At 54.5% G+C, this 23,191-nt stretch overlaps 11 protein-coding genes across 11 annotated transcripts; 7 read left to right on the forward strand and 4 right to left on the reverse strand.

The window, feature by feature from the left end:
- Nucleotides 1–210: 210 nt before the first annotated feature.
- On the reverse strand, nucleotides 211–965 carry BBA_07928 (Mpv17/PMP22 family protein; the record flags this gene model as incomplete). Its single annotated transcript, XM_008603025.1, has 3 exons — nucleotides 211–554; nucleotides 713–873; nucleotides 943–965. The coding sequence occupies 3 exons, from the start codon at nucleotides 963–965 to the stop codon at nucleotides 211–213; spliced, it is 528 nt and encodes a 175-aa protein (XP_008601247.1).
- A 1,208-nt stretch (nucleotides 966–2,173) lies between these two features.
- Nucleotides 2,174–3,041, forward strand: BBA_07929 (nucleosome binding protein; the record flags this gene model as incomplete). The annotated part of the gene is made up of 2 exons (XM_008603026.1): nucleotides 2,174–2,631; nucleotides 2,693–3,041. The coding sequence occupies 2 exons, from the start codon at nucleotides 2,174–2,176 to the stop codon at nucleotides 3,039–3,041; spliced, it is 807 nt and encodes a 268-aa protein (XP_008601248.1).
- A 512-nt stretch (nucleotides 3,042–3,553) lies between these two features.
- BBA_07930 (protein kinase subdomain-containing protein) lies at nucleotides 3,554–5,590 on the forward strand (the record flags this gene model as incomplete). The annotated part of the gene is made up of 1 exon (XM_008603027.1): nucleotides 3,554–5,590. The coding sequence occupies one exon, from the start codon at nucleotides 3,554–3,556 to the stop codon at nucleotides 5,588–5,590; it is 2,037 nt and encodes a 678-aa protein (XP_008601249.1).
- Nucleotides 5,591–6,246: 656 nt separating this feature from the next.
- BBA_07931 (DUF1713 domain protein) lies at nucleotides 6,247–7,387 on the forward strand (the record flags this gene model as incomplete). The annotated part of the gene is made up of 2 exons (XM_008603028.1): nucleotides 6,247–6,544; nucleotides 6,669–7,387. The coding sequence occupies 2 exons, from the start codon at nucleotides 6,247–6,249 to the stop codon at nucleotides 7,385–7,387; spliced, it is 1,017 nt and encodes a 338-aa protein (XP_008601250.1).
- A 586-nt stretch (nucleotides 7,388–7,973) lies between these two features.
- On the forward strand, nucleotides 7,974–11,314 carry BBA_07932 (N-acetyltransferase; the record flags this gene model as incomplete). Its single annotated transcript, XM_008603029.1, has 3 exons — nucleotides 7,974–7,993; nucleotides 8,073–8,258; nucleotides 8,326–11,314. The coding sequence occupies 3 exons, from the start codon at nucleotides 7,974–7,976 to the stop codon at nucleotides 11,312–11,314; spliced, it is 3,195 nt and encodes a 1,064-aa protein (XP_008601251.1).
- Nucleotides 11,315–12,193: 879 nt separating this feature from the next.
- On the forward strand, nucleotides 12,194–12,931 carry BBA_07933 (uncharacterized protein; the record flags this gene model as incomplete). The annotated part of the gene is made up of 1 exon (XM_008603030.1): nucleotides 12,194–12,931. The coding sequence occupies one exon, from the start codon at nucleotides 12,194–12,196 to the stop codon at nucleotides 12,929–12,931; it is 738 nt and encodes a 245-aa protein (XP_008601252.1).
- Nucleotides 12,932–13,470: 539 nt separating this feature from the next.
- On the forward strand, nucleotides 13,471–14,988 carry BBA_07934 (secretory lipase; the record flags this gene model as incomplete). The annotated part of the gene is made up of 1 exon (XM_008603031.1): nucleotides 13,471–14,988. The coding sequence occupies one exon, from the start codon at nucleotides 13,471–13,473 to the stop codon at nucleotides 14,986–14,988; it is 1,518 nt and encodes a 505-aa protein (XP_008601253.1).
- A 1,208-nt stretch (nucleotides 14,989–16,196) lies between these two features.
- BBA_07935 (uncharacterized protein) lies at nucleotides 16,197–17,439 on the forward strand (the record flags this gene model as incomplete). Its single annotated transcript, XM_008603032.1, has 2 exons — nucleotides 16,197–16,626; nucleotides 16,691–17,439. The coding sequence occupies 2 exons, from the start codon at nucleotides 16,197–16,199 to the stop codon at nucleotides 17,437–17,439; spliced, it is 1,179 nt and encodes a 392-aa protein (XP_008601254.1).
- Nucleotides 17,440–17,803: 364 nt separating this feature from the next.
- BBA_07936 (uncharacterized protein) lies at nucleotides 17,804–18,361 on the reverse strand (the record flags this gene model as incomplete). The annotated part of the gene is made up of 2 exons (XM_008603033.1): nucleotides 17,804–17,848; nucleotides 18,005–18,361. 2 exons carry the CDS (start codon nucleotides 18,359–18,361, stop codon nucleotides 17,804–17,806), a joined length of 402 nt encoding a protein of 133 aa, XP_008601255.1.
- A 795-nt stretch (nucleotides 18,362–19,156) lies between these two features.
- BBA_07937 (amino acid kinase) lies at nucleotides 19,157–20,290 on the reverse strand (the record flags this gene model as incomplete). Its single annotated transcript, XM_008603034.1, has 2 exons — nucleotides 19,157–19,197; nucleotides 19,501–20,290. The coding sequence occupies 2 exons, from the start codon at nucleotides 20,288–20,290 to the stop codon at nucleotides 19,157–19,159; spliced, it is 831 nt and encodes a 276-aa protein (XP_008601256.1).
- A 704-nt stretch (nucleotides 20,291–20,994) lies between these two features.
- BBA_07938 (Flavin-binding monooxygenase-like family protein) lies at nucleotides 20,995–23,110 on the reverse strand (the record flags this gene model as incomplete). Its single annotated transcript, XM_008603035.1, has 3 exons — nucleotides 20,995–22,073; nucleotides 22,123–22,881; nucleotides 23,077–23,110. 3 exons carry the CDS (start codon nucleotides 23,108–23,110, stop codon nucleotides 20,995–20,997), a joined length of 1,872 nt encoding a protein of 623 aa, XP_008601257.1.
- Nucleotides 23,111–23,191: the final 81 nt, after the last annotated feature.

The following is a 23,191-nucleotide window of genomic DNA, read 5'->3' on the forward strand; positions in this document are numbered from 1 at the left end:
TTGAATGGAGGTTGGCAGGTAGAAGGCATATACGAACGCTTATTACATGAACGTTCTCATAGTGGCTGTGATGAGCATGTTGCTGTGATGAGCAATGGATATGGCATTTCGAATCTATATGCTTCTATTATTATAGTCTATTGTGTGTTCCCTTCCCCCCAAGTCTAAGGTCAAGACATGGAAAAAAATTATCTTCATCTAGGAGGTAAGTTATTTGCTATTGACCCAGCTCAGATAGCTGTTCCAGCCAATGGAAATGACGTTGGCAAAGAGCACGCGGTACTGGAGCGGGAGAAAGGCAAAGTTAATGGTCTGGACAAAGGGCCAGACCATCCAGTTGGTGCGGAGGGCGGGCCACCAGGTCTTCTCGAGGCGCTCCTTGGCCGAGTTGCCCTCCATGGTGGCCATGCTGCTGAGGAAGACGGCAATCATGGTGGGCGCAAAGACGGACTGATCGACAAAGACGCGGGCGAGGGTCTCGACGCGCTTGTTGGGAGAGGTGACGCGACGGGCGAGAAAGTTGAACCAGGTGGTAGCGGCAGGACCAAATACAACTTGGGTGTGATGTCAGCTTCCATTCCTTTTTTTTTTTGTTTCCTTGTCATGTTTTATGATTCTTGCCCTTCCTTTTCCGAGTGGTTTGTAAAAGCAAACGGAACGGCACATGATGAAACACAAACACAAAGGAGAAAAGCAAGACAAGAAAACTCACCACCGCCGTAGAGGGCCATGCGGCCGGTACGGGCAAAGTCGTGCTTTTCCAGACCGCGCTGGTCTACGAGCTGCTGGGCGGTTATATCGCCAGTGGCAAAGAGAACGGCGGTAGTGATGCTCTGAGTGAGGAGGGGGCGCGCGGCGAGGCGGCCGTTGTACCTGGCGGCGGCGGCGTTGTCAGCAAACGATTGTATCAAGGGGCGAGAGGGTTTTGAGAGGCCAACGTACCATCGGAGAAGTGAGACAACCATGATGAATGTGCGTATATGTGAATAGAGAGGAAAAGAGGCTGATATCAAAGAGAATCCGATGGGTGTGATGGCGATATCGGCGGTCAGAGAAGGTACGAGGACAAAAGAAGACAGAGTCGGTGGCAGAATGAATGCAACAGTTATGAGACGTGAGATATGCCGTGTAACAGGAACAAAAAAATGGTCTCGAATGAATGAAGGACGCAATGCCAGTGACGATGAAGGACGAGAGGGGAAAAAAAAGAGGTTCACAGTGTAGGTCACAAAGGGTGCCAACGATTTTGACCCTTTTTCGGCATCTTCCTTGTCACACTTGACACAACCAGCCAGCGCAGAGGCTTTTTCCCCATATTTAAAAAAAAATCACGAGTAATGGGGCCGCGCCGCCCGTCAAATAGGCGCTAAGGAAGAAGCGCAGTGGGAGACTGTTGGGCGTTGGTTGTACAAAAGTTGCCATGGTGACTGTTAATAAAAGAAAAAAAAAACCAAAAAAGAAGGAAGAAAGAAATAAAAGCGTTTCGAGATTATCTCATAAAATGCTCATATGTGATTTTTTTTTTTGCTCAATTTATTAAACGCAAGATTTGTCTAGAAGTGCCATTCTACTACTTATTAATCCGTACTAGCTCGCTCAATCTCGTAGCTCCGCCTCCGCTTCTGCTGGGCCCGCGTTGCCCGCCAATCTCGGAGCCAACAGCCTGCAATTGGCAGGATTGCCTAAAATGGATTCCCGAGAGCGGTTCCTGAATGGCGTCTAATTATTCACTCCCTCGTTTATTAAAAACTTATAGGCGCATCTCATCTCTTGGCGGAAATCGCATCGCATCTTTACTCCCTACCCCAGTTCTTGACCTAGCTCCTGGTAAAATGCAGCCACTGGCACTGGCACTTACCCCCCCTCCCCTGCTAATACACACCGCTCACGGGCAGGCAGGGGGAAGCAATGCGTGGCCCAAGCTCTTGCCTCTTCTTGCCGTCTCCCACGATCAAAACAGCGTTGAACGTAGCATGCCGTGATTTTGCCTTGCCATTGTAGAGTAGCATCGACGCTGACAAAAAAAAAACGAACCAGTCTCAACACTCTCCCTTCCATCACCCCGCACCCGTCATGACCCATCAGTGTCGGCTGCCATCATACTTACTCAGTATCAACAACCCACAGAATTTCAGCACCATACTCGCAGGCCGTAACCCGGACCTCTCCCAGAATGGCTACCACCTCCAGCTGGGCCTCCCTCGAGGCGCGCTACGGAAAACTCTTCCGGACGCTCACCTGGGTCGCCTTCATCCCTGCCCTCCCCATGCTCCTGGCTCACGGCCTCATGTCCAAGCGCGCCTTTCCCGTCACCGGCCTCCTTCCGCAGTCCCTCTCCACCGTCGCAGGCATATGGCTCCTCCGCCGCCAGAGCAAGAAGACGCGCCAAGGGTCCACCGGGCAAGACGACGGCGACATCATGAGCTCCGTCGAAGACGCCGTCGAGAGCGGCATGCACGAGCTTGATTCCGTCGGCGAGAAGCTCACGCATCCCTTTCTCGTATTCGCGTTTGACATTGCGATTGCCACCGGCATTATGGTTGTCTTGGTGTATACGTGGAGGTCATCGAGCAACTCGGCTGCGCTTAGCATGCTTGCTGCTTATGCAACGATTCCCCTGATTCTGAGCTTGTATGTGCAACAACTAGTCAGTGGTCATGTACACGGTCGTAGGCTAATTATAGCTGCACAGCATCTCGCATGTGGCCCTCGCTTTCGCCGCGCTCTGGGACGGTCTTGCCATCCACGGCCACATAAAATGGGCTGCATCGCGGGCCATTGACTCGGACTGCCCCAACTGCAGCCACGGCCTTTGGCCTGAGCGTCCTACGATGCCCTGGTCGCAATACATTAAAAAGCAGACGCCAGCCTCTTATGCCTCCGTCTTTGCAGATGGCGCAGAGTCATATCACTCGGAAGATGACGACGACCATGTAACTCCAAGTTATGCTATCGAGCCCGAGACTGTCGACATTCGACCCAAGAAGATAACAAACAAGGCTCTGACGCCTGTCAATGAGACTACGGCTCTTTTGGAGTGATGCTGCCACAGAATTGGTTGGTCTCGCATTCAAACCTTGGCGACCATGTTTGTTTGAGACGAAGTTCCTTGTCCACAATACCCTGTCGATGTTTCCTTTGCAGTTGAGTTTGGAGATACCCCTCATCTTCTTTATTTGAGCGTTGTACTGTTTCTCATTTCGATGTAAAGTCGACAGACCTAGGACCTACATTCGCTTGTATCCTACATGCCTAGAATCATGCGTTGAATTATGATAAAATGAAAATTGAAGAATAACCATGTCAGAAGCCGTGATTCTAAAATTGAACGCGCTCCACTTTGCAAGTGAGGGGTAATGACTCTGTGTAACATGGTCTTTCCGATGCCACCTGCCCAGATGGGCTCTGCCGTCTGCGCTGTACACAGACATGCTCGGTTTCCCTTTCGCAGATCGAAGCAAAGCTCGCACAGCCGCGTAATCTGTCTATATCCATCTTCAATCATCCAAGACTTCCACACTTTTCGCATGACATTCACTCCATAGATGAGGCCATGACTCGTATTTCAGCCGGATCCAGGCTGGAGCAACTGCCTCAGCATCTGCTGCTTAGCATCTGCGAGTACCTCGCCGAGTGTGAACCGACAACAAAGCGCAGCCTCTGCGCCTTCGCCTTGGCCAGCCAGACGTGCCGCAATGCCACAGACCCCCGGCGGTTCCGCCGGATGAACATTTTTATACGCGGACCGCAGAAGCTACAGCGTGACATGCAGCGTTGGCGACAGACTATCCAGACAGGGCGTCGGACGAGATTCGTGCGCGTTATCAAAATAGCAGGGGAGACTATATCAGCGGAAGAAGAGAAGCGAGAAGAGGCGGTAGGCTATGACCTTGAGCTAATGTGCAAGCGATTAAGGCCGGGCATGGTCAACAGAGTGGATGATGAACACCCCGAGCTGCTCAGCGGAATGGACTATCCACTTTGCTTTTACCCAGCTCCTTCGAGCCCGTCGACACAGTGGCCAGATGAGCAGCCATGGCAAGCTCTAGTCGAACTTTGCAAGGAGCTGCCGCTGCTCGAGGACGTCGTGTTTGCGTCCTCGGACCAGTTCCCGCGGGCACTTTTGTCCGAACTCCACCAAAACCACCCGCAGAGCCGTCTGCATATGCGTAATTTTGGCCTCCGCAGTCTCATCCACTCCGAGCTCGAGGAGAGACCAGCCATACACGCAGACGACATTGCGCTCGCCACTTCCCCCTGCCTTTATAGTGTCGTGGCTGTCACCTCGCAGCATCGCCGGGAACAGGTCGTCGACTATAACAAGGAGGCCATTATGGAAATGACTGCTGGTCTGGCACCGAGGCTCACGAATGTGTGCATCTTCGGGGATACCATGCAAAGCTCGCGGACTCCTATGAGCACTATTCCACGCCCACCATGGCAAGGTTTCCCGTCGTCCCTTGTCGAGGCGGATCGTAGGCAACAACCCACTTTAGGTCACCTTCAGGAATTGGTTCTAAACACTTGCCCATCGGCGGAAGAGCTCCTTGAATGGACTCGTCGGACAAACTTCAGCCAGCTACAGTTGCTCACACTGAGACGTGAAGTTCATAGTTCGACCATGCAACAGCTAGTACGGATAGCGCGTCAAAGTCCCATGACAGCACTATCGTCACTACAAATATCTGCTAGATCATGGTCTGGCCAGGAAGATATGGACATGAAGCATGCAGTGGCTCAACTCCTAGAGACTCTCCCTTCCCTCCGGAGCCTGACTTTTTACGGGCCATCAGAGGTGACTTCCTTGAGCACCATCTTGTCCAGTCAATTGGCCACACTTCGTAGGTTAGAGGTTTTGAGTACTGGTGAGGAGCGCCAAGGCCCAGGCTCATCGATGCTGTCACTCGTGTCCGCGGATCAACTCGCGCGACAGTGTCCTCAGCTTGAGGAGCTAGAAGTGCAGATGGCCAGAGCACAAGGCGATGCCCGCGAAACGGCCATCTATCACCGTCTAGGCAAATTGCCACGTCTCAAGAGCCTGACTCTGCATCTCAGAATCCAAAGAATTTCCCCGTCAGACATGCACAGCGGCTTCATCTTAATAGCATTCGGCGACCATTGGAACATGACGGTCCCGGAGGTCCAGCACCGGTACCGAGAAGCCGCCATCGATGCAAAGCTAGCTCTATCCATATTCAGCATGATTGGTAGGATAAACAACCTGCGCGCGCTACAGCTTCGCCCATATGGCGACTACCGGGGGCCGATGAACGGCCTTGGCCGGTGGATGTGCTGGCTCGCGAGGAGGTGGGTAGTTGAGAGAGACTCGGCAGGCAATGTCATGGCCAGAGAACTGGATGCACAAAAGCGAAAAGAGGCCCTGGAGGAACTGCAGTCGCAGAGGAATGATGAAGAATGGCAGACGTGCAAAAAGGCATGGGATACACTCTGGCCGCCGCGTTCTGCGCAGTGGTGGGATGAGTGGTCCAGTGTACCACTCAAGTCGGGCTCTGAAATGGAGACGATACGAGATGACATCGAGAAGCGGGCGAGCAGCGACGCTGCCCGAGAGGAAAGTCGGGTTGTCTGACGATAAGGCGCCACGGTGATGTGTTTACAGGTTGTCGGCTCAAGTGAGCGTAGCGGCTCGACGTGACATCGTAACGTAGGCCACGTCCCCATTTGTTTGACCGTGGCTAAAGTAGGGGTAGGTAGGTATGTACGAAGTTAGTTACCTAATGCTTCTCTTGTCTACATAGGTCTTGTCTTCTGAATTTGAATCACTAGAGTAACTATATACTCTTGAAATTATGAACCTGATTCCAATATTCCAATTCTAGTTATACTCCATCAATTGTCTAAAAAGATTTATCCGTTTAAATACCCTTGCTTATCTGTATTTAGAATGTCTGAACACCTGATTAGTCCGGATATCACCACACTCTGTCAGCACTTCAATATGTGGGGAAACGTGCACTGATTGGCGGTCGCTGCCTTAGGCCACCCCCTCACCCGACTTTTCGACCACCTGCCCATTTTACCGCCTTTGATGACTGATTGCCAATCTATCTGGTCCAGGTTTTCGACACAAGACTGCACCGCAGGCCAACACCCGTATCGTGCCGCGTCAGGATCCATCCGATGCCCTCTCGTTTATCTCGACTTTGTTCGTCTTCCTCTTCTCACCTATAGAGCGAACCCGATCGCCGCCTGCCATCAAGCCTACAACTCTTGGCATCCGTCGCCATGTTACCGTCCTCGGTGCGTCGCGTCGTCGCCTTAGCGCCTCCGGCCGCTGCTGCTTGCGTCTCGGCTCCTGTCGTCATGCGCGGTCACCAGCGCCGCTTTTCCTCATCTAAGCCCTCGCGCTCCGACAACGGCTCCAGCGAGTTCTCGGCTGGCCAATCCGTCCCTTCCTCATCGCGGCATCAGGGAAAGGCCGCCGGCGACAAGCGAAAACGAAAGAGCAAGGAGGCGTCAGCCCGGGATGCCTCATTCAAGAAGCTGCCCAGTGTCCCTGCTACGCACCACATGTCCCACGAAGGTATGTCACGAAACAAAACAGCGAATGACAATGGAAACCCGAGGCAGTTCTATCTGCTCTCCGACGCCGACAACCCCTCGTCTGTGTCACTTGCGGAATTTTCGACTGACCGTAGCATCACTAGCTCTTGGACTGTCGAGCTTCTTTTCGCTCCACCGCCCTATATCCATCACCCAGACGATGCCGCGAACGGTTTCCGATGAGCACTTTGCTTCCATCTTTGCGGCCCGCTCCAAGGCCAGCCGCATCTCCGAGACCATGTCTACCCTGTCCGACACCATCGACCAGCTCGAAGGCCCCATGGCCCAGATGACAATTGGCGGCCAGGACGAGCAGATGCAAAGCGGCATGCAGCGTCTCGAGGTCCGCAACGCCGACGGCAGCGAATCTAGCGTCTACCTGCAGGTCGACACCATGTCGGGCGACTTCTTGCCCTTTCGCCCACCGCCCTTGCCCATGGCTCAGGCTGCGGGAGAGGGCGAGACTGCAAGCATCACCGCCGCCACCACCGAGGCGGTCGAGGAGAATCCCCAGCACCGCGTCTACAAGGCCATGTTCACCATTGAGGAGTCAACCGAGGCCGACGGCCAGATCCGCATCGTCGCCCACAGCCCCCGCATCATCAACGAGGAACAGCCGCGCAGCTTCATCGAGCGCCTCGCCCAGCGCCAGCTGCGCTTTGACGAGGCCCGCGCGCGCCGTGCCAACGGAGACCACGCCGCCGGCGAGACGATGGAGGCCATCAGCGTCAAGCGCCAGCGCAAGCTGCGCATGAAGAAGAAGAAGTACAAGAAATTTATGAAGCGAACGAGGAATTTGCGCCGCAAGCTTGACCGTACATAGAGGCGGCCTTTGCTTGGACTAATTTCAGCGCGTGTATATTAATCCTACTTTTCCTTTGTTGATTTCCATGCTGGCACATTTCCATCAGGTCGGGGCTGATTTACGAGGTGGTCTGTCTGGGCGCTCGGCTCGGGCATTTCACCAAGGGCTGTTTTTCGACTTTTTCATTTTCGACACCATAACTGCATCATCCATAGACATTGCAACCGCAAGCTGCCAACATAGAAACAATTTTGAATCAGTCGCGTGGCCAAACTGTGCAGGCTCGTAGTATAGCTCAGGACCGAAATGATCAAAAATCCAGCTTTCTCCTACGAGAGCAGCCCATCGCGGTGGCCAGTCCATCAACTCGGTCAAATCAATGAGAGCCCATGCTGTTATAACAGTAAGTAGATAGTCGAGAGCACTCGTCTCAAATGCTCCACAAAACTTCGAGCCGGTGCGACACACCGCCTGGCAGAAAGCCAACAGCCCGCCAAAATTTTGGATTCTGCCTGATACCAAAATCTAGGCTGGCCATTTTTTTTTCTGCCATTACTGGGTTGCTTTGATCGACTTCAACCGCAAGATTGACCAAGCCGGCACCATGTCTGCTCGAAAGCAAGTGTAAGTAAAATTCGCAAACTTTAAAGAAATCGAAAATCAGACTTTTAGGACTCCCGAGAGCTGAAGCTGACTCTCACAGCGATCCCCGTATCGGCGCCTTAATACGAAATGGCCTACAAGAAAAGAAGAGAAGCTTCTTTGTCGTTGTCGGCGACCACAGCAAAGATGTAATTGTGCGCCTACACTACATTATGTCGCGCGTCGACATCAAGCAGAACAAGTCTGTCTTGTGGGCGTATAAAAATAAATTGTTGAACTTTACCAGGTATGCGAGTGGCCGTACCATTCAGCCCAAAGACTTTCGTTTTGGCTAATTCAACACCAAATTACAGTCACCGAAAGAAGCGCGAGGCCAAGATCAAAAATGAAATAAGGAGGGGCATCCGCGAAGTCAACGATGAAGACCCGTTTGAGCTGTTTATTTCGCTACACAACATTCGATACACCTACTACAAGGAGACGGACAAGATTCTCGGCAACACCTACGGCATGTGTATCCTGCAGGACTTTGAGGCCGTGACGCCCAATACCCTCGCGCGCACCATTGAAACGGTCGAAGGTGGCGGTCTCGTCATTCTGCTACTCAAGGGCATGAGCTCGCTGCGCCAGCTTTACAACCTCTCCATGGACGTGCACTCGCGGTACCGCACCGAAGCCCACGCCGACGTCGTCGCCCGCTTCAACGAGCGCTTCCTGCTCTCCCTCGGCAGCTGTGAGTCGTGCCTCGTCATCGACGACGAGCTCAACGTGCTCCCCATCTCGGGCGGCAAGGACGTCAAGGCCCTCCCGCCGCCCGAAAGGGACGAAAACACGACGCCTGCGCAGCGCGAGCTAGCAACCATCAAGGAGGACATGCAAGATCGCCAGCCTGTCGGTTCCCTCGTCAAGCTCGCCCGTACCGTCGACCAGGCCAAGGCACTCCTCACATTCACCGATGCCATCGCCGAGAAGACGCTGCGCAGCACGGTGGCCCTGACCGCCGCCAGAGGTCGCGGCAAGTCGGCCGCGCTCGGCGTTGCCGTCGCTGCCGCAGTAGCTTACGGATACAGCAACATCTTCATCACATCCCCATCGCCGGAAAACTTGAAGACGTTGTTTGAGTTTGTTTTCAAGGGTTTCGATGCTCTGGGCTACGCCGACCATGCCGATTACTCTATTATTCAAAGCACGAATCCCGACTTCAACAAGGCCATCGTCCGTGTCAATATTCACCGCCAGCACCGCCAAACTATCCAGTATATCCGCCCGCAAGACGCTCATGTTCTCGGACAGGCTGAGCTGGTTGTCATTGATGAGGCTGCTGCCATCCCTCTGCCTCTTATCCGCAGACTGATGGGCCCTTATCTGGTCTTCATGGCATCTACCATCAACGGTTATGAAGGTACTGGTCGCTCTCTGTCGCTGAAGCTCATCAAACAACTGCGAGAGCAGTCGCGCACCGCTTCTGCTGGTGGTGCTGATACCGAAATCGCTGACCGTGCCACTGGACGCGCGGCAAAGGGCGAAGAGTTTCAGGCCGGCCGCAAGCTACGAGAGATTACTCTCTCCGAGCCGATTCGTTATGCACAGGGGGATGGTGTTGAAAAGTGGCTAAACAAGCTGCTGTGTCTCGATGCTCAGCTACCCAAGGTCAAGGCCGGATCCCCTGATCCTTCCCAGTGCGAGCTTTGGAACATTAACCGCGATACCCTGTTCTCTTTCCATCACGTTTCAGAGGCCTTCCTTCAGCAGATGGTTGCGCTTTATGTGGCCAGCCATTACAAGAATACACCAGATGATCTGCAGCTGATGAGCGATGCGCCCGCTCACGAGCTTTTCGTTCTGACTGCTCCTCGATCTGACCAGACTGGCAGGCTCCCCGAGCCTCTGTGTGTGATTCAAGTCGCACTCGAGGGTAAGATTAGCAGAGAAAGTGTACTAAACAGCTTGAGCCGCGGCCAGAGACCTCACGGTGATTTGATTCCCTGGCTCGTCAGCCAGCAGTTTCAAGATGAGAATTTTGCCACGCTGTCCGGCGCTCGTATCGTACGAATAGCCACCAACCCCGAATACATGTCCCAGGGCTACGGCTCCAAGGCCCTCGAGCTCCTCATCAACTACTATGAGGGCAAGTTTGCTAACTTGTCCGAGGACGAGGACCAAATCATGGACGACCGGGTTAGCAGAGCTACGGATGCTGAGCTTTCGAAAACGTCGCTATTAGATGACAAGATTGCCGTCCGTGACGTCAGCAAGATGCCGCCTCTGTTTACCAGCCTGTCGCAGAAGCGTCCTGAGAAGCTGGACTACGTTGGTGTCAGCTACGGCCTGACCAAAGAACTGCAAAGGTTCTGGAAGCGGTCCTCCTTCGCCCCGGTTTACCTACGTCAAACGGCCAATGATTTAACGGGTGAGCATACTTGCGTTATGCTGCGGCCTCTAGGGACGGGCGAAGAGTCGAGCTGGCTCGGCGAATTCTCACGCGATTTCCAAAAGAGATTTGCCTCTCTCCTCTCTTATCATTTCCGCACATTCAACGTTCAAATGGCCCTCAGTATTGACGAGGCTGCCTCTGCTGGCGCCAGGCTCGACGGCACGGAAGTTGCGCCCCTGACCAAGGAGGAGCTGGATCGCTACATGTCGCCGTTTGATCTCAAGCGCCTGGAGTCGTATGCCAACAACATGCTAGACTACCATGTGATCCTCGATCTGCTCCCCACCATTGCCAGCCTCTACTTCAATGGCAAGCTCAAGCAGGGCGTGAACTTGACGGGCATTCAAAAGGGCATCGTCATGGCCATGGGTCTTCAACGCAAGGACTTTGACGCGACCTCGCAGGACCTCACTGTGCCCGCGCCGCAGCTCATGGCCATGTTTATCAAGATCCTGCGCAAGGTGACGACGCACTTTGCGACGCTCGTCTCGGCCGCCGTGGACGCAGAGATGCCCAAGGCGCAGCAGGTGGGCGTCAGCCGCGCCGATGCCAGCGGCGCGCACGACGACGAGGCGGTCGAGGACAAGTACGCGCCGTTGACGATGTCGCTCGACGACGAGCTGGAAGAGGGCGGCAATGAGGCGTTGCAGCAGCTGCGCAAAAAGCAGCGCGAAATGATTGACTCGCTTCCGCTGGACCAGTACGGCATTGATGGTGACGCCCCCGCGTGGGAGGAGGCCGAGAAGCAAATGAAGAATGCCATCAAAGACGGCAAAGCTGCGGGCGTCGTGAGCGTCAAGTCGGGCAAGACAAAACGCAAGGCGGCCGCAACAGCCAGCGAGGTGTATGAGGAGACATTTGGCGACAAATCATCAAGGAAAAAGGCCAAAAAGGGTAAGAAGGCCTAAGGGCTCAATTTGAACTCGCGATCGGAAGAAGTCCGATCCGCCTGCTTCATCGACACCATAGGCGTTGTTCTTTTATTTGTTGCATTCATGGGTCAACTAGGTGTTCTTCCCCGTCCATGTGGGCACTGTTGTACATACACACACACTATAAAAAGAAGCATGTTTGAGCACTCGAGTTGATCGAGCAAGTGCTAAAGGTGTCAGGGCGCCGTTCTCGACCCTTTTTCCCTGTGTGACTGTTTAAATTGCGAGAAGCCATTACCAATGGGATCTGAACCCTGGGGGTTGTCTTTGGTTTGTGCGACTCCGGACCTAAAGGCTGCGGCGCCCGCAAAGTTGCCTGGCACCTGGCTTCTGCGCTTTGTCCAATTCTGGCCAGATGTGCGGCAAAGAGGTAACACCGGCAACCTGCATCGCGAGAAGGCGAGCTTCTGGGCGGAATAGGGCGTTGGTTCTCACCTTGTGTTCACTCGTCGGCGTTCGAGACGAGGTCGAGCCTCTGGCAGCTGCCTGCCAGGCTGGAGGGGGTGACTTGGCTGTTGAGTGACAGTTAGTTGGTCGTGTTTGCACTGCTGCCTCCTCCATCCGTTTTACCACTTCACATCATCCTATTACACGACAATATCTCGACTTCTTTCCTCTCTCAAAACATCTCCTCTAAAGCATCTCTTTTCCGGTATCCTCTTTGACCTTTTTCTTTGTTTCGCGGAAATCGGTGCCGTGGAGTTGAGCAGCGTGATACATACCTAACTAGCAAACGGGCTACGACGATCACGATTAACTCGTACCATTTTGAGCCCCGAGCTTCGAAACAACGGGAGAAACCGTTCCTTTCTTTCCGGAAACCTACGTGTGTGTACAACCGCAGATTGCGCCTCCATGTGCAGGCCAGTCTATCTTTACTGCCCCTACTGCAAGGCCCGATACTTCTTCATGTGGGAAGAGTGCAGCTGCTTCTGGGCGCGGTACCAGTACATTGTCATTGACCAAGGCAACTTTGAATCGCGGCCGCGGTTGAGCCGCCGGACGGACGAGCCGCCCGCCTGCGGCGGCGTCATCCAGGAGGACAAGAACCGCCACTTTGAGCTGGGAGCGTGTCCCCGGCTGCAGCGGTGTCCGTCTCTGCAGGCACTACATCAACGAAATCGACAGCAGCAGCAGCAGCAGCAGACGTCGACACAGCACAGGATGCTACGTAAGCGCAATGCCATAATGCAGACAAACGATCATGGCGAAGAGGAGTCGATGGAGGAGCGGCGCAAGAGGGAGTTTGCAGAGAAATTCTTCCGGAAGCGGCCAGTAATGCCACTTACGCGGGTCAACGACACGGCGGATGCCGACCACGAAGACGACAATGAGAACGATGTGGTGCCCGGTCATGAAGATGCGACCACGGAGTTTGAAGATGAAGAGTCCGAGGTCCTGTCGGAGCAAGCGGCCGCATCGGGGGACCCAGTGCAGATAAGACGGCCAATTACTGGTGCGGAATTGTCTCAGAGCCTGGACAGTACCATCATCGAGTCTGGCTCCGAGGTGGAGAGCAGCGACTGGGAGGAGGAAGAGCGGAACTTGCCACTCCGGGGCCGCAAGTTCGGTCCGGCACATTCATCAATCTAGACAGTGCCTCGAGCGGTATCCAATACATTTCCGTGTTTGCGCTGAGCTGGGCGAAAAACAACAGCAACACTGTTGTAAGCTAGGCCCAGGTTTTCCATGATCAGGCACCGGGCTAACAGACACTGGGCTTACAGACCGCAATTTGTAGTGAGCCTACGCACCGTAACCAAGATGGAGCTTGCTGCGTTTCTCCATAGTCATTACGTTATTGCAAGAGAGAGATTGCGGCAAGCGGAGGAGATGCCGAGGCTGATGGCTTAGTTTGGTTTCGAGATGGAAGTTCATTGGACGGTTGGTACGGGGGCGCGGCTTTAGCCCGGTGAGCGATACGGAGAGAAATGCCGGTCAGCGGGGCCTCTACTTACCGCCAGGAACGGAGATGTCGATGACGCAGTAAATGTCCGCATTTGATTCAACCAGATAGCGCCAGAAATGTTACTAGATTAGCGAGCGCCCATGTGTCTACTCTTTTTATTTCGCTACCTGGCAGCAACATCACAGCTGCTGTCTTGGCTGTGACACCAAACACACTCTCAATTATGCGCCGACTTACACGCTGCCTCGCAGCCCTCGTCTGTCTCGTGCCGCTGGCCACCCTCGCCGAGCAGGTCGCCAACTTTGACGTCTCACAAGCGACCGCCGAGTCACACGACTGCGGCTCCGCATGCCGGGCTCGCCTCGCACTTACCATTCCCGCCGACCGGGATGCCGTCGGGCGCGACTTTGACGTCAATTTCTACGCCACCGCGGCCAACTTTTCCCGCGCCTCGTCGCAACCCGGTGACGTGCTCAAGCTGGAGCCCGTGGACCCCAAGACGCTCACGCTTGACGGCGGCGCGACCACATACCGCTTCCAGTACGTGTCCGTTGATGCCGACGGCAGCGTCGTCCCCGTGACGGGCTTCATCGCCTTTCCGTTCACGCCGCACATTCCGGCCGACGGCGGCGACGGCAGAGCGCCACTGAAATACAGGCTGGCGGCGTTTGCGCACGGCACGGTGGGCATATTCCGCGGGTGCGCGCCGTCCAACGGCGCCGCGCTCTACGACTACAGCTCCTGGCAGCCGGCGCTGCGGCGCGGCTACGCCGTCGTGGCAACCGACTACGCGGGACTCGGCAACAACTACACGGACCACAAGTACCTCTTCCTGCCGGCGCACGCGAGCGACGTGCACTATGCCGTCGTGGCGGCGCGCCGTCTCTTTGGCGCGCGGCTGACGGACGAGTGGGTGAGCTTTGGGCACTCGCAGGGCGGCGGCGCCGCGTGGAAGCTCGCCGAGAGCGTGTACGTGCGCAACGACACGGGATACCTGGGCACCGTGGCCATAGCACCGGCGACGTACGCGGCGGACCAAATCTACGCAGCGGCCGTCGACGGCCTGAGCGGTGGCGGCGGCGGCAACAGCAGCAGCAGCAACAGCAGCAGGAAGGGTGGCGCGGGCGTGGGCTTCCTCCCGCTGATCCCGACGGCCGTGCAGCGCGTCATCCCGTCGTACAACGAGAGCATCCTATCGCCGACGCTGCGGTCGCGCGTGGCCATGGCCGAGGAGGCGCAGCTGTGCCTCGAGGGCGTGCTCGGGCTCACGCTCGACCTGGGCCTGGCCGACGTGGTGTCGGTAGCGGGCGCGCTGCGCGACCGGCCGACGCTGCGGCGGTGGCAGGACATGGCGGCGCCGGCGCAGGGCGACGTCTCGCCAGCGCCGATATTGGTGGTGCAGGGGCAGAATGACACGGCGGTGCGGTGGCAGACGACGGAGGAGGCGTGGGCGCGCGCGTGCGCGTGCGCGGCGGGCAACGAGGTGCATCTGCGGCTGTTCCCGACGCAGGGCCACCGGCCGAGCTTGGCGGCGGGCGCGCCGGAGTGGCTGGCCTGGATGGACGGGCTGTTTGATGAGCAGAGGATGAAGGCGGCGGGAGGAGGAGGAGGGGCGTGCAGGGTGAGGGAAAAGAAAAAGTGTACAAGGTATGTGCGGGAGCCGTTTGATGGAGAGTATGTGAGGGCGCCGACGGATGTGGATTTAAAGCCATATCTGGGACCTCTGAACCAGACCATGTAGATTATGCGAGTGAGAGGAGAATCGTCATGATTAAATTGTCAAGTCGGCTGTGAGTTGTTTACAGGCATTCCAATAATATGGTCTTCTGCGCTGCTTCTCTCTTTTCTGGTCGGTTTTTCCTGGTCCAACACTACTTGCTCTCGCCAAAGTTGTGTCATAGAATCGTACAATTCGTAGTAGTTGACCAGAATTGTATTTTATTCAAGATTTAGCAAAATATGTAGACAAATTCCAGACACCCCTATGCTTCAGGCATATCCGGGCGCTGCACCGAGCACATGGCTATCGCCAGATGCAGTTCTGAACCAACTTGTCCAGGGTAAGCTTTCGGTACCAGCGGGATCGAGACCCGGCGTCATTTGTAGCGGCCCCCCCCCCCGTTTGGCAGGGCGATGAAGGAAATAGTGCCCGCCTGGCTAGGCTGATAATATCGAGGCTAGTGAAGTAACTACTGGTAAGAAACCAGTCAAGTGGGTGACAAAAAAGCTGGCCCAATTTCGCCAAGGCATATACAATACTTAGCGAAAGATATATAGGATAGAAAATAGTAGAAAAATTGAAAATTTTTATAAAAGACATGACATATAATTTAGTCACTATAGTTTAATTTGACTATTACTTGAAGTAAATATATATTTTCTAGAGTCTATAGAGAGTTGTTTAAATCTAGGTAGCTAAACTTCAGTACCCTCATTATGGGCCATTTATTTTGTCACCCGCATGCCAGTATTATTATCCCTCTGTGTGTAATGTAAGCCGACATGTGGGTGCAGCCAAAACTGGGGAAGCCGAAAAAAAAAAATCAAAAAAGTCCCTACTAAGTCCATGGACCAAAAGCCGCTCGTACCGGGACAGGCGGGATTGGATTCAATTCACTCATTCCTGTCTCTGAGGACGAATTTTCTCTCCTTTGCTTTGCTTTGCTTTTCTTTTCGAATTTTCTTCTGGCCACAAGCCGTAAGCTTCTCGTCAATTCATAAAACAATACTGGATTGGAGTCTGTTTCACTTTGTGGTAATAAGGCAACACCTGTATTAGTTACAGTCAAAGCGCCCCATAAAAAATCGTCAGCAGAAGGTGCATCGTCTCGTCAACAGTAGAGTCCGCCCGGCCCTTTCTTCTCCTTTTATCCACGCGCGTCATTTTTTCTTCTCTCCTCCTCAATCTTCCATCTCTTTCCTTCCTCCCTCCCTTCCTCCCCCATCGCCATGCTCTCCTCTGCGTTTGTTGGCGCAATTGTCCTCTGCGGCGCCGTCTCCGCCGCCGTGGCCGCGCCGCCCGCCCCAGCCATTACCCCGGCAGCCGTGCTGCAGCGTCGCGACCCGGCCGGCGAGCTGGACCCCTGGGTCAGCGTCAACGAGGATCCCTCGGCCACGACATACACACCCCAGTGGACGACGGACGGCGAGGGCAAGTCGAGTCTCAAGGACGCCGCCCCATCGAGCCTCACTGGCTCCGTCTTCTCCTTCACCACCCTCGGCGAGCCCACGACGACGACGGGCGACCCTCCCAACCCGACGGCCAGCAACAATAAAGGCACGGGCGCCTTTTCGCTCTGCTCCAAAAAGGACAGCAGTACCGAGCCCTTTTGCCGTCCAAGAGTCAACTCGACCCTCGAGCCCGGCAACGTCTACTACCGTACGTTGTTTCGACTGCATGCTTCTCCATACCCTCTCTCTACACGCATCTAACTAGCTCCTAGTAACTTGGGATCCCGAGCACTACGCGAGCAAGCTCAACGAGTCGTACACCCTCACCGTCCAGGTCAAGCAGCAGAACCGCACCACCAAGGAATGGGTCTTTCTCTCCGACTTTGACCACACCCAGGTACCCGCCAAGCAGGGCTATTTCCCCTTTGACGTCAGCGACAAGCTCCTCGACGGCCACGACAGCAACAACATCACCGTCACCCTGCAGCGCCGCATGAACAGCACCATTGGCGACCCGGACGACGTCACCACCGCCTACCCGCTCAGAATTGTCAAGTTCAAGTTCCCGGCCAAGGCGCCCAACAACGGCGCCACTGGCCGCTCCCTCACCATTGCCCTACCCGTCGTCTTTGGCACCATCTTGCTGCTCGTCGTCGGCCTCTGCCTCTGGAACCGCAAGACGCGCCGCATCCACCTCGGCGACATTGTTTCCCGCAAGAGCAAGCGCGGCTACTCGGGCCGCGCCGAGCGCCGTCGTCGCATGTTTGGCTCCGCCGCCGCCACCGATGCCGATCACGACATTCAGCTCGGCAACGGCTTTCCCGACGACGGCCACGCATACTACGATGATGCTCCTGCGGCGCACAGTGGCAATCGACGCCGTGCCGACAGCGATGGTCTCGACAGCTTGGCCGCCTCGCCCGTGCACGAGAGCTTTCAGCAGCAGAATATTACGGGTGGTCGCAACGCGTTCCGTGACGAAATGGACCGTCAGAACTACGAGCGCAGCGGTCCTTTGTAAATTGGTGATTTGAAAAGGAGTAAAATCAGGTTACTCGAGAAAGAGGAGGAAACAAGTTGACGAGGACCAAACGAGGGAAAAAGGTCGGCTACCATCATAACAGAGGCGTTTGGACGGTCATGATTGAGATTTTTGTACTTTTCATCTTTTCTACCATGATGCCTGTATCCAGAAGGGTTTGTTTTTTGTGTATAATGAAGTGGAGGAAGAATATGAAGTATGTATCAAATGAGCGGCTGATGCCATACTACTTTACTTACCAAGCAAAGCGAGTAATTTCACGGACACTTGAACTTGACAGTTGTTCTTCGGGATGTAAAGCAAAGACATGTTTGTATTTATTTCTTTTATCTCGTAGCTCATTCTAATCATTAGCGACAAAGGAAATAGCATTGGCATCGATTGCCACCTGTCCATGAATCCTTCTCCCGCCCACAACACACACATCTGCTCAACTCAAACACCACCCCAACACCCCCCACCACCACCCCAGCATCCCCATCCTCGACACCCAGCTGCTCCTCGCCCCTCGACTCGTCGTCGGCGGCCCCCCATTGCTGCTTACGCTCCCGTCGTGCTGGATGCGCATCTCCCGCGCCAAGCCCGCGGGGTGGCACGTCGTCCCGCGGGCGCACTGCATCACCACGCTCCAGCGGCCGGCGGCGCAGCGCTGCCAGGAGCTGGTCATGCAGTTCCACTGGCCCTCGTCGGAGCAGGACGAGCCGGCCGACTGCTGCTGGCGGGGTTCCAAATGGTGGTCGTGGTTGTGGTCTTCTTGGGGGTGATTGGCAAATGTGGCAATGGTAAGATCGGCACTGGTGGTTTGTTGTAATAAGCCATCGGCGGCGAGAGCGTGAGCGTGGGTGGCGAGGAGGAGAAGCAGCAGCCAGAAGAGGCAGGACAATTGATAAAAATTGAACATCCTGAATATTAAGCAGGGCTCATTCATCTTTTTAGGCGCTGAGCATGTGCTTTGTGCTGCAGGATTGTTTTCATCGATTTCTTTTTTGTGAGTTGTGCTGGGCTGCAGCTCACCGACACCAGCGCTCGTGTAAGTGGTTGCTTCGTGTTAGTTGGCACATTCGCGCCGAGGAGCTGCGTAAAACAAGAATACAAAATTCCGCAGGGCCCAGCACAAGGTGAGAAAAGCCCAGGTAAAGGAGATTTAAAAAGGTAGCACAGAAAACACCTTTTGTACGAGAAGAATAAATCACCATCGTACCACGACTAGGGCTTTTTCGGGTCGGTGAGTTGGTGCCCAAGTTCCCCCACACTGCTTCAATGCGGATGGACCTCTCTGATTGGGGCCAACGCAGAGTGAGAGCCTGGGCTGCGAAAGTCGGTGTGAAGCTGGAAGAACCCGGGTCAAGGATCAAGCATCCCATATTATGTAAAGATAAATATGGCTTCGTTTGGGCATGCTAAAGAGAGCCCGGGTGGCGTGGGCTGGCGCTGGGTGCCTGAGATTCAGGTACCCGACGTCACGGGCAAGTTGGGCAATTCTAGGTCAAATGCAGGTAACATCAGCACGATTCGGAAAAATCAAAGAAAAAAGAAAAAGACTGAATGTAGAGGACATTATCGAGAGAGCTAGGGACATTCGGGGTTCAGAGCGCGCCTTTCGCGGAGCTGCTGAATTCTGAGGAACCTCGATATTGAAGACTTTATGCGAGTTCAAGTTTGAGTCTACTCAATATTGCTACGGATCCTATTATTTTCACTTTTCTATTCTCATAGCGTAGAAAAGCAAGTAAACGTCTACGGAGAGAAATAATAGAAATTCCATCCATGAGCACCAAAGACTGTCAATTCCCTTCTTGAAAACGTTGGATATCTTGCCCGAGTACACACCCGAGCAAACATGTACACTTACCTCCATATCCAGCTCAAACTTGCACTTTCACCGAACAATCGCTGTCCATTCACCAGCCTCTTCACCATTGTCCCTTGAACCGCTCCCTTCATACGCAATGGCCCTTCCCGAGTCCTCAACCCGGCAAATGACCACCTCCCTTACCTGCTTTGCATCCGTCACGATGCGCCTCGCCCACTGCCACTTACTCCGCATCCCACCCGTGACATCATCCACACTCGCCACCGCCGCCGCCGTCGCCGTCTCATCATCCTTGTCGATTGCTGCGCTGCCTGCTTCGCTACAACATATTGTCTTGATGAGCACGGCGTCGTCTGGGAACCGCTTCGGATCCAGCGTAAAGAGGCCCGCCACGTCCGTGACAAACACGCACCGCTCGACAGCCGGCAGTCGCTCGGCGAGATAGTACATGAGCGCGTCGCCAGAGAGAATCGTGGACCCCAGCGTACGGTCAAACACGGCGTCGCCAAACAGTAGTGGGACGAAGCCGGCAGCGAGGACCTGCTGCACGCGCGCTACGAGCCGCGCGCTGGAGGCGCCCGTGACGGCGCCATTGTCCGTGTCGACCGTGTCGTAGGTGGACACGGACAGGATGGGCATGCGGTCCCGCACGTGCAGACGCTGCAGCACGTCGAGGTGCAGCTGCAGCACGCGCTGCCTCGTCAGCGCCATGCCAAACTTGACATTATCGCGGGCCTGTTCGTCATCACCACCTCCATCGCCGCTGCCGCTGCCGCCGCCACCAGCCATGTCCAGCCGGGCCGTCCATCCTGCCTTGACCTGATACTTTTTCGCAGGTGGGTGTCCGAAACTACCAGCGCCGTGGATCAGAATCAGATGTCGACCGCTTGGGCGTAGAATATGATGGTACGCATGCGCGACGCTGTCTATTAGACTATCGATGTTGTGAGAGAGCGTGTCTGGCGCCGCTTTGTCTGTGATGGCGGCGCCACCGAGTTTGACTACCACGGTTGACATGTTTCTGCGGAGGGGGGTGCAAGAAGAACGGCAAAAACAGAAACAATCGCCTAATCAACGCTGGCGTGCAAGAAGAGTGGTAGGGGAAGCCATGCATCGATGCCGGCACGTTTGTGTGGTTAGACAACACGTGATGATCGTGGAGCTTCAGCGTATGTAGCTTGGTTACAGCGTGCATGAGGTGATGCCATCACAAACATGCATAGATTGATCGGTACCATGATGCAACGCCAGCGCAAGACATGTATAGATTGACCGGCAAAATATTCCAACCAACTATAGCACACTCGAAAACAGTAACTGGACACATTGTCCATCAGGTGTTTTGCTCTAATCATCAGCGCGAAAAGGTCTCACAAATAAGTCCATGAATATCACTATTTGGATCGTTCTACAATTTCTTTTTCTTTCTTTCTTTCTTTCTTTCTTTTCCTTTTCTCCCATCTTTTACCTAGACTCCCTTTTGATCATATACTCGCCGCTTGGGCTTTTTCTTTTCTCTTGCTTGTTATATTTATTAAGCAAATGAATAATCTGGACGAATGTGATGATGCTAAGAGAGAAAGAGAGGAAGCTGTCTGTAGGTAGCTGGCGATAAGGGGCATCCTTGGCTGAGTCAGCCAGTGACGGGCGTCGTGTCTGCCAACCAGTCTTCCGTTTTCAGTACCGCCTTGACTCCCACGGCCACGAATTCACCAATTTCATCACGCATGATTCTTCTTCTTCTTGGTAGTCTGAACCTCTTCCCATTCTTGATTCACATTTCGATAATCCTCTGCCCCATAAGCGTCAAAAACTTCCCGAAACAGGTTGCTCTTCCGGCGCGTCTTCAACCCAAGATCGCGGAGCAATGTGCCAACATACGTAAGAGTGTCAAACACCAAACAAGGCGATTTCAAATCCCAATCGACTGGATGACGCCAGTGCCCAAAACGGTTGTGCAGCACATTTTCGTATCGTAGCTTCTCATAAGCTTCTGCGTCTGCGGCAATGGCAGAAGGGTTGTTGTCCAGTTTGCCATCAAGAAAGGCGCTCATCCAGAGACCACTGATATGCGCCGTGGTCATGGTGCTCAGATTGTACATGAGGCCGGCAAAGGCAATGTCGTGGTATCTGAGAAGCCTTGCTGATTGCGGCGCCAGGAAGCGATACAGCATGTAGCCGGTCTGGGGTTTGGCATTAGTCGTCACGACGCCGTCTCGCTTCGTGATGGAGGTGTAGTTGGGAAACTGGGGTTGGTTTTTCAGGATCGGAAGCTTGGCCAGTATTTCGCTGTCGGCACGCTTGATCAGCCGTGCTTGCTTTCCAGTCTCAGGATCCCATTCGCCGTCCGTTCGATGATGAGGCAGCCCTAGCTCCGCCTCGATGCCCTCGGGTAGAAACTTTACAGGGGGCGACTGCTGCCAACCACTATACGCCATCATTACGTCGGATTCAAACGAGGTCCCGTCGCTCAGATGTACCTCGCCCGGGCCGAGTCTCTCAATCTCTCCAATGTGGACCTTGATCGTTCCGTTTCGAACAAGCTCAAGCATGTCCTTTTCGTAGTTGAGGATGCTGAGACTGGTGGCTGCGTACATGATAGGGATCCACGGTTTGAGTTTGGCAGTCTCAGGGTGCTTGTCATAACCAACCAAGTCGTTGACGTCGGAGCCGATGACTTGCCACACGCTGTTGACCACCAGACGGCCGAGCCAGGTGCGATGCAGAAATCGCTGAATCCAGGAGAAGCCATCTGTTTCGGACCAGATGGATGGGCTGAACCAAGTCATGGCACGAGTGTCTACATGGAATCAGATGGCTGCGCAAAAAATGGCGGTGACAAGACTCACGTGCAAGTTTCTCCAGCCATAGCTTGAAAGGAGACACGCGAGGTGTGGAAAGCCATACTGGGCCATGGCCGGAAGCTGCAACGCAAGCTCGATTAGCAAAAGTGAAAAAGGACCGGGTAATGCCAAAGATGTGCTTACCACGTATGACCCAATTGACTGGCACGCCGGACATTGCATACGAATAGGCTACGTCCCAGGCAGCTTTACCAACCCCGTATACGGTTGGACTTTTTGCCGTCTTGAGAGTATCAGCATATCGTGGAAATTCCTTGACATGAAATATAGGACCCCCGAGTGTTTCCTGGCCGTCGAAAGCTGGTGCAATGGGATCGGTAGTAAGACCAGTTGCGGCAATCAGGCGACGTGCAAAGACTTTGGTCGGAGCGTCGGTTCCCTTTGCATTCTCCAGCGTGAGCACCCAGCCACCTTGTTCTGTTTCTTCCTGGTGCTCAGCGACGGCGACCTTTGTGTTGAACTGGATGAGCCTGTCGATGCCGAAGCGACGAGCGTAAGCCTCTAGGTACGCATTGACCGTCTCGCCTGGAATATGATCCTGGGCAGGCTGAAGCTTTGCAGCTTGCGCGTCGAGTGGAAAGTCCGGATACTCAAAGGTCCCCAAGAGATTGTTCGTCTTTAGGTTCGGGTACAGCCGCTCTACCGACCACGTTCCTCCCAGGCAGGGACGCGATTCGTAAATGACGAGCTTGTCGTCTGGGTGCGTGACATGATACTGCTTGGCGGCAGCTAATCCGTTAATACCTATCCATATACGTTTTACTAAGTCAGTCTAGTTTCTTGCAACATCTCTGACCCCCCGGTCTCTCAAGCCAATCACACATCCGCATTGCTGCGAGATAATGTGACTGTGACGGCTTTCGCGTTACCGAAGGCATGGGCTGGATCGAGATTGGAGGGGCCAGCCAGGACGTTGGGAGAGGGGACAAAAGGGCCTACCGCTGCCAATCACGGCACAATCTAGTCGTTCCATTCTGGGGTTGACAGGATCAAAGCGAACTGACAGCACACTACTTTTCTCGCTTCTGCTTTAGGATGATGCAGTGACAGGCAC

Source organism: Beauveria bassiana, assembly GCF_000280675.1.
Source record: "Beauveria bassiana ARSEF 2860 unplaced genomic scaffold BBA_S00029, whole genome shotgun sequence".
In the NCBI taxonomy this organism is placed as follows: Eukaryota; Fungi; Ascomycota; class Sordariomycetes; order Hypocreales; family Cordycipitaceae; genus Beauveria; species Beauveria bassiana.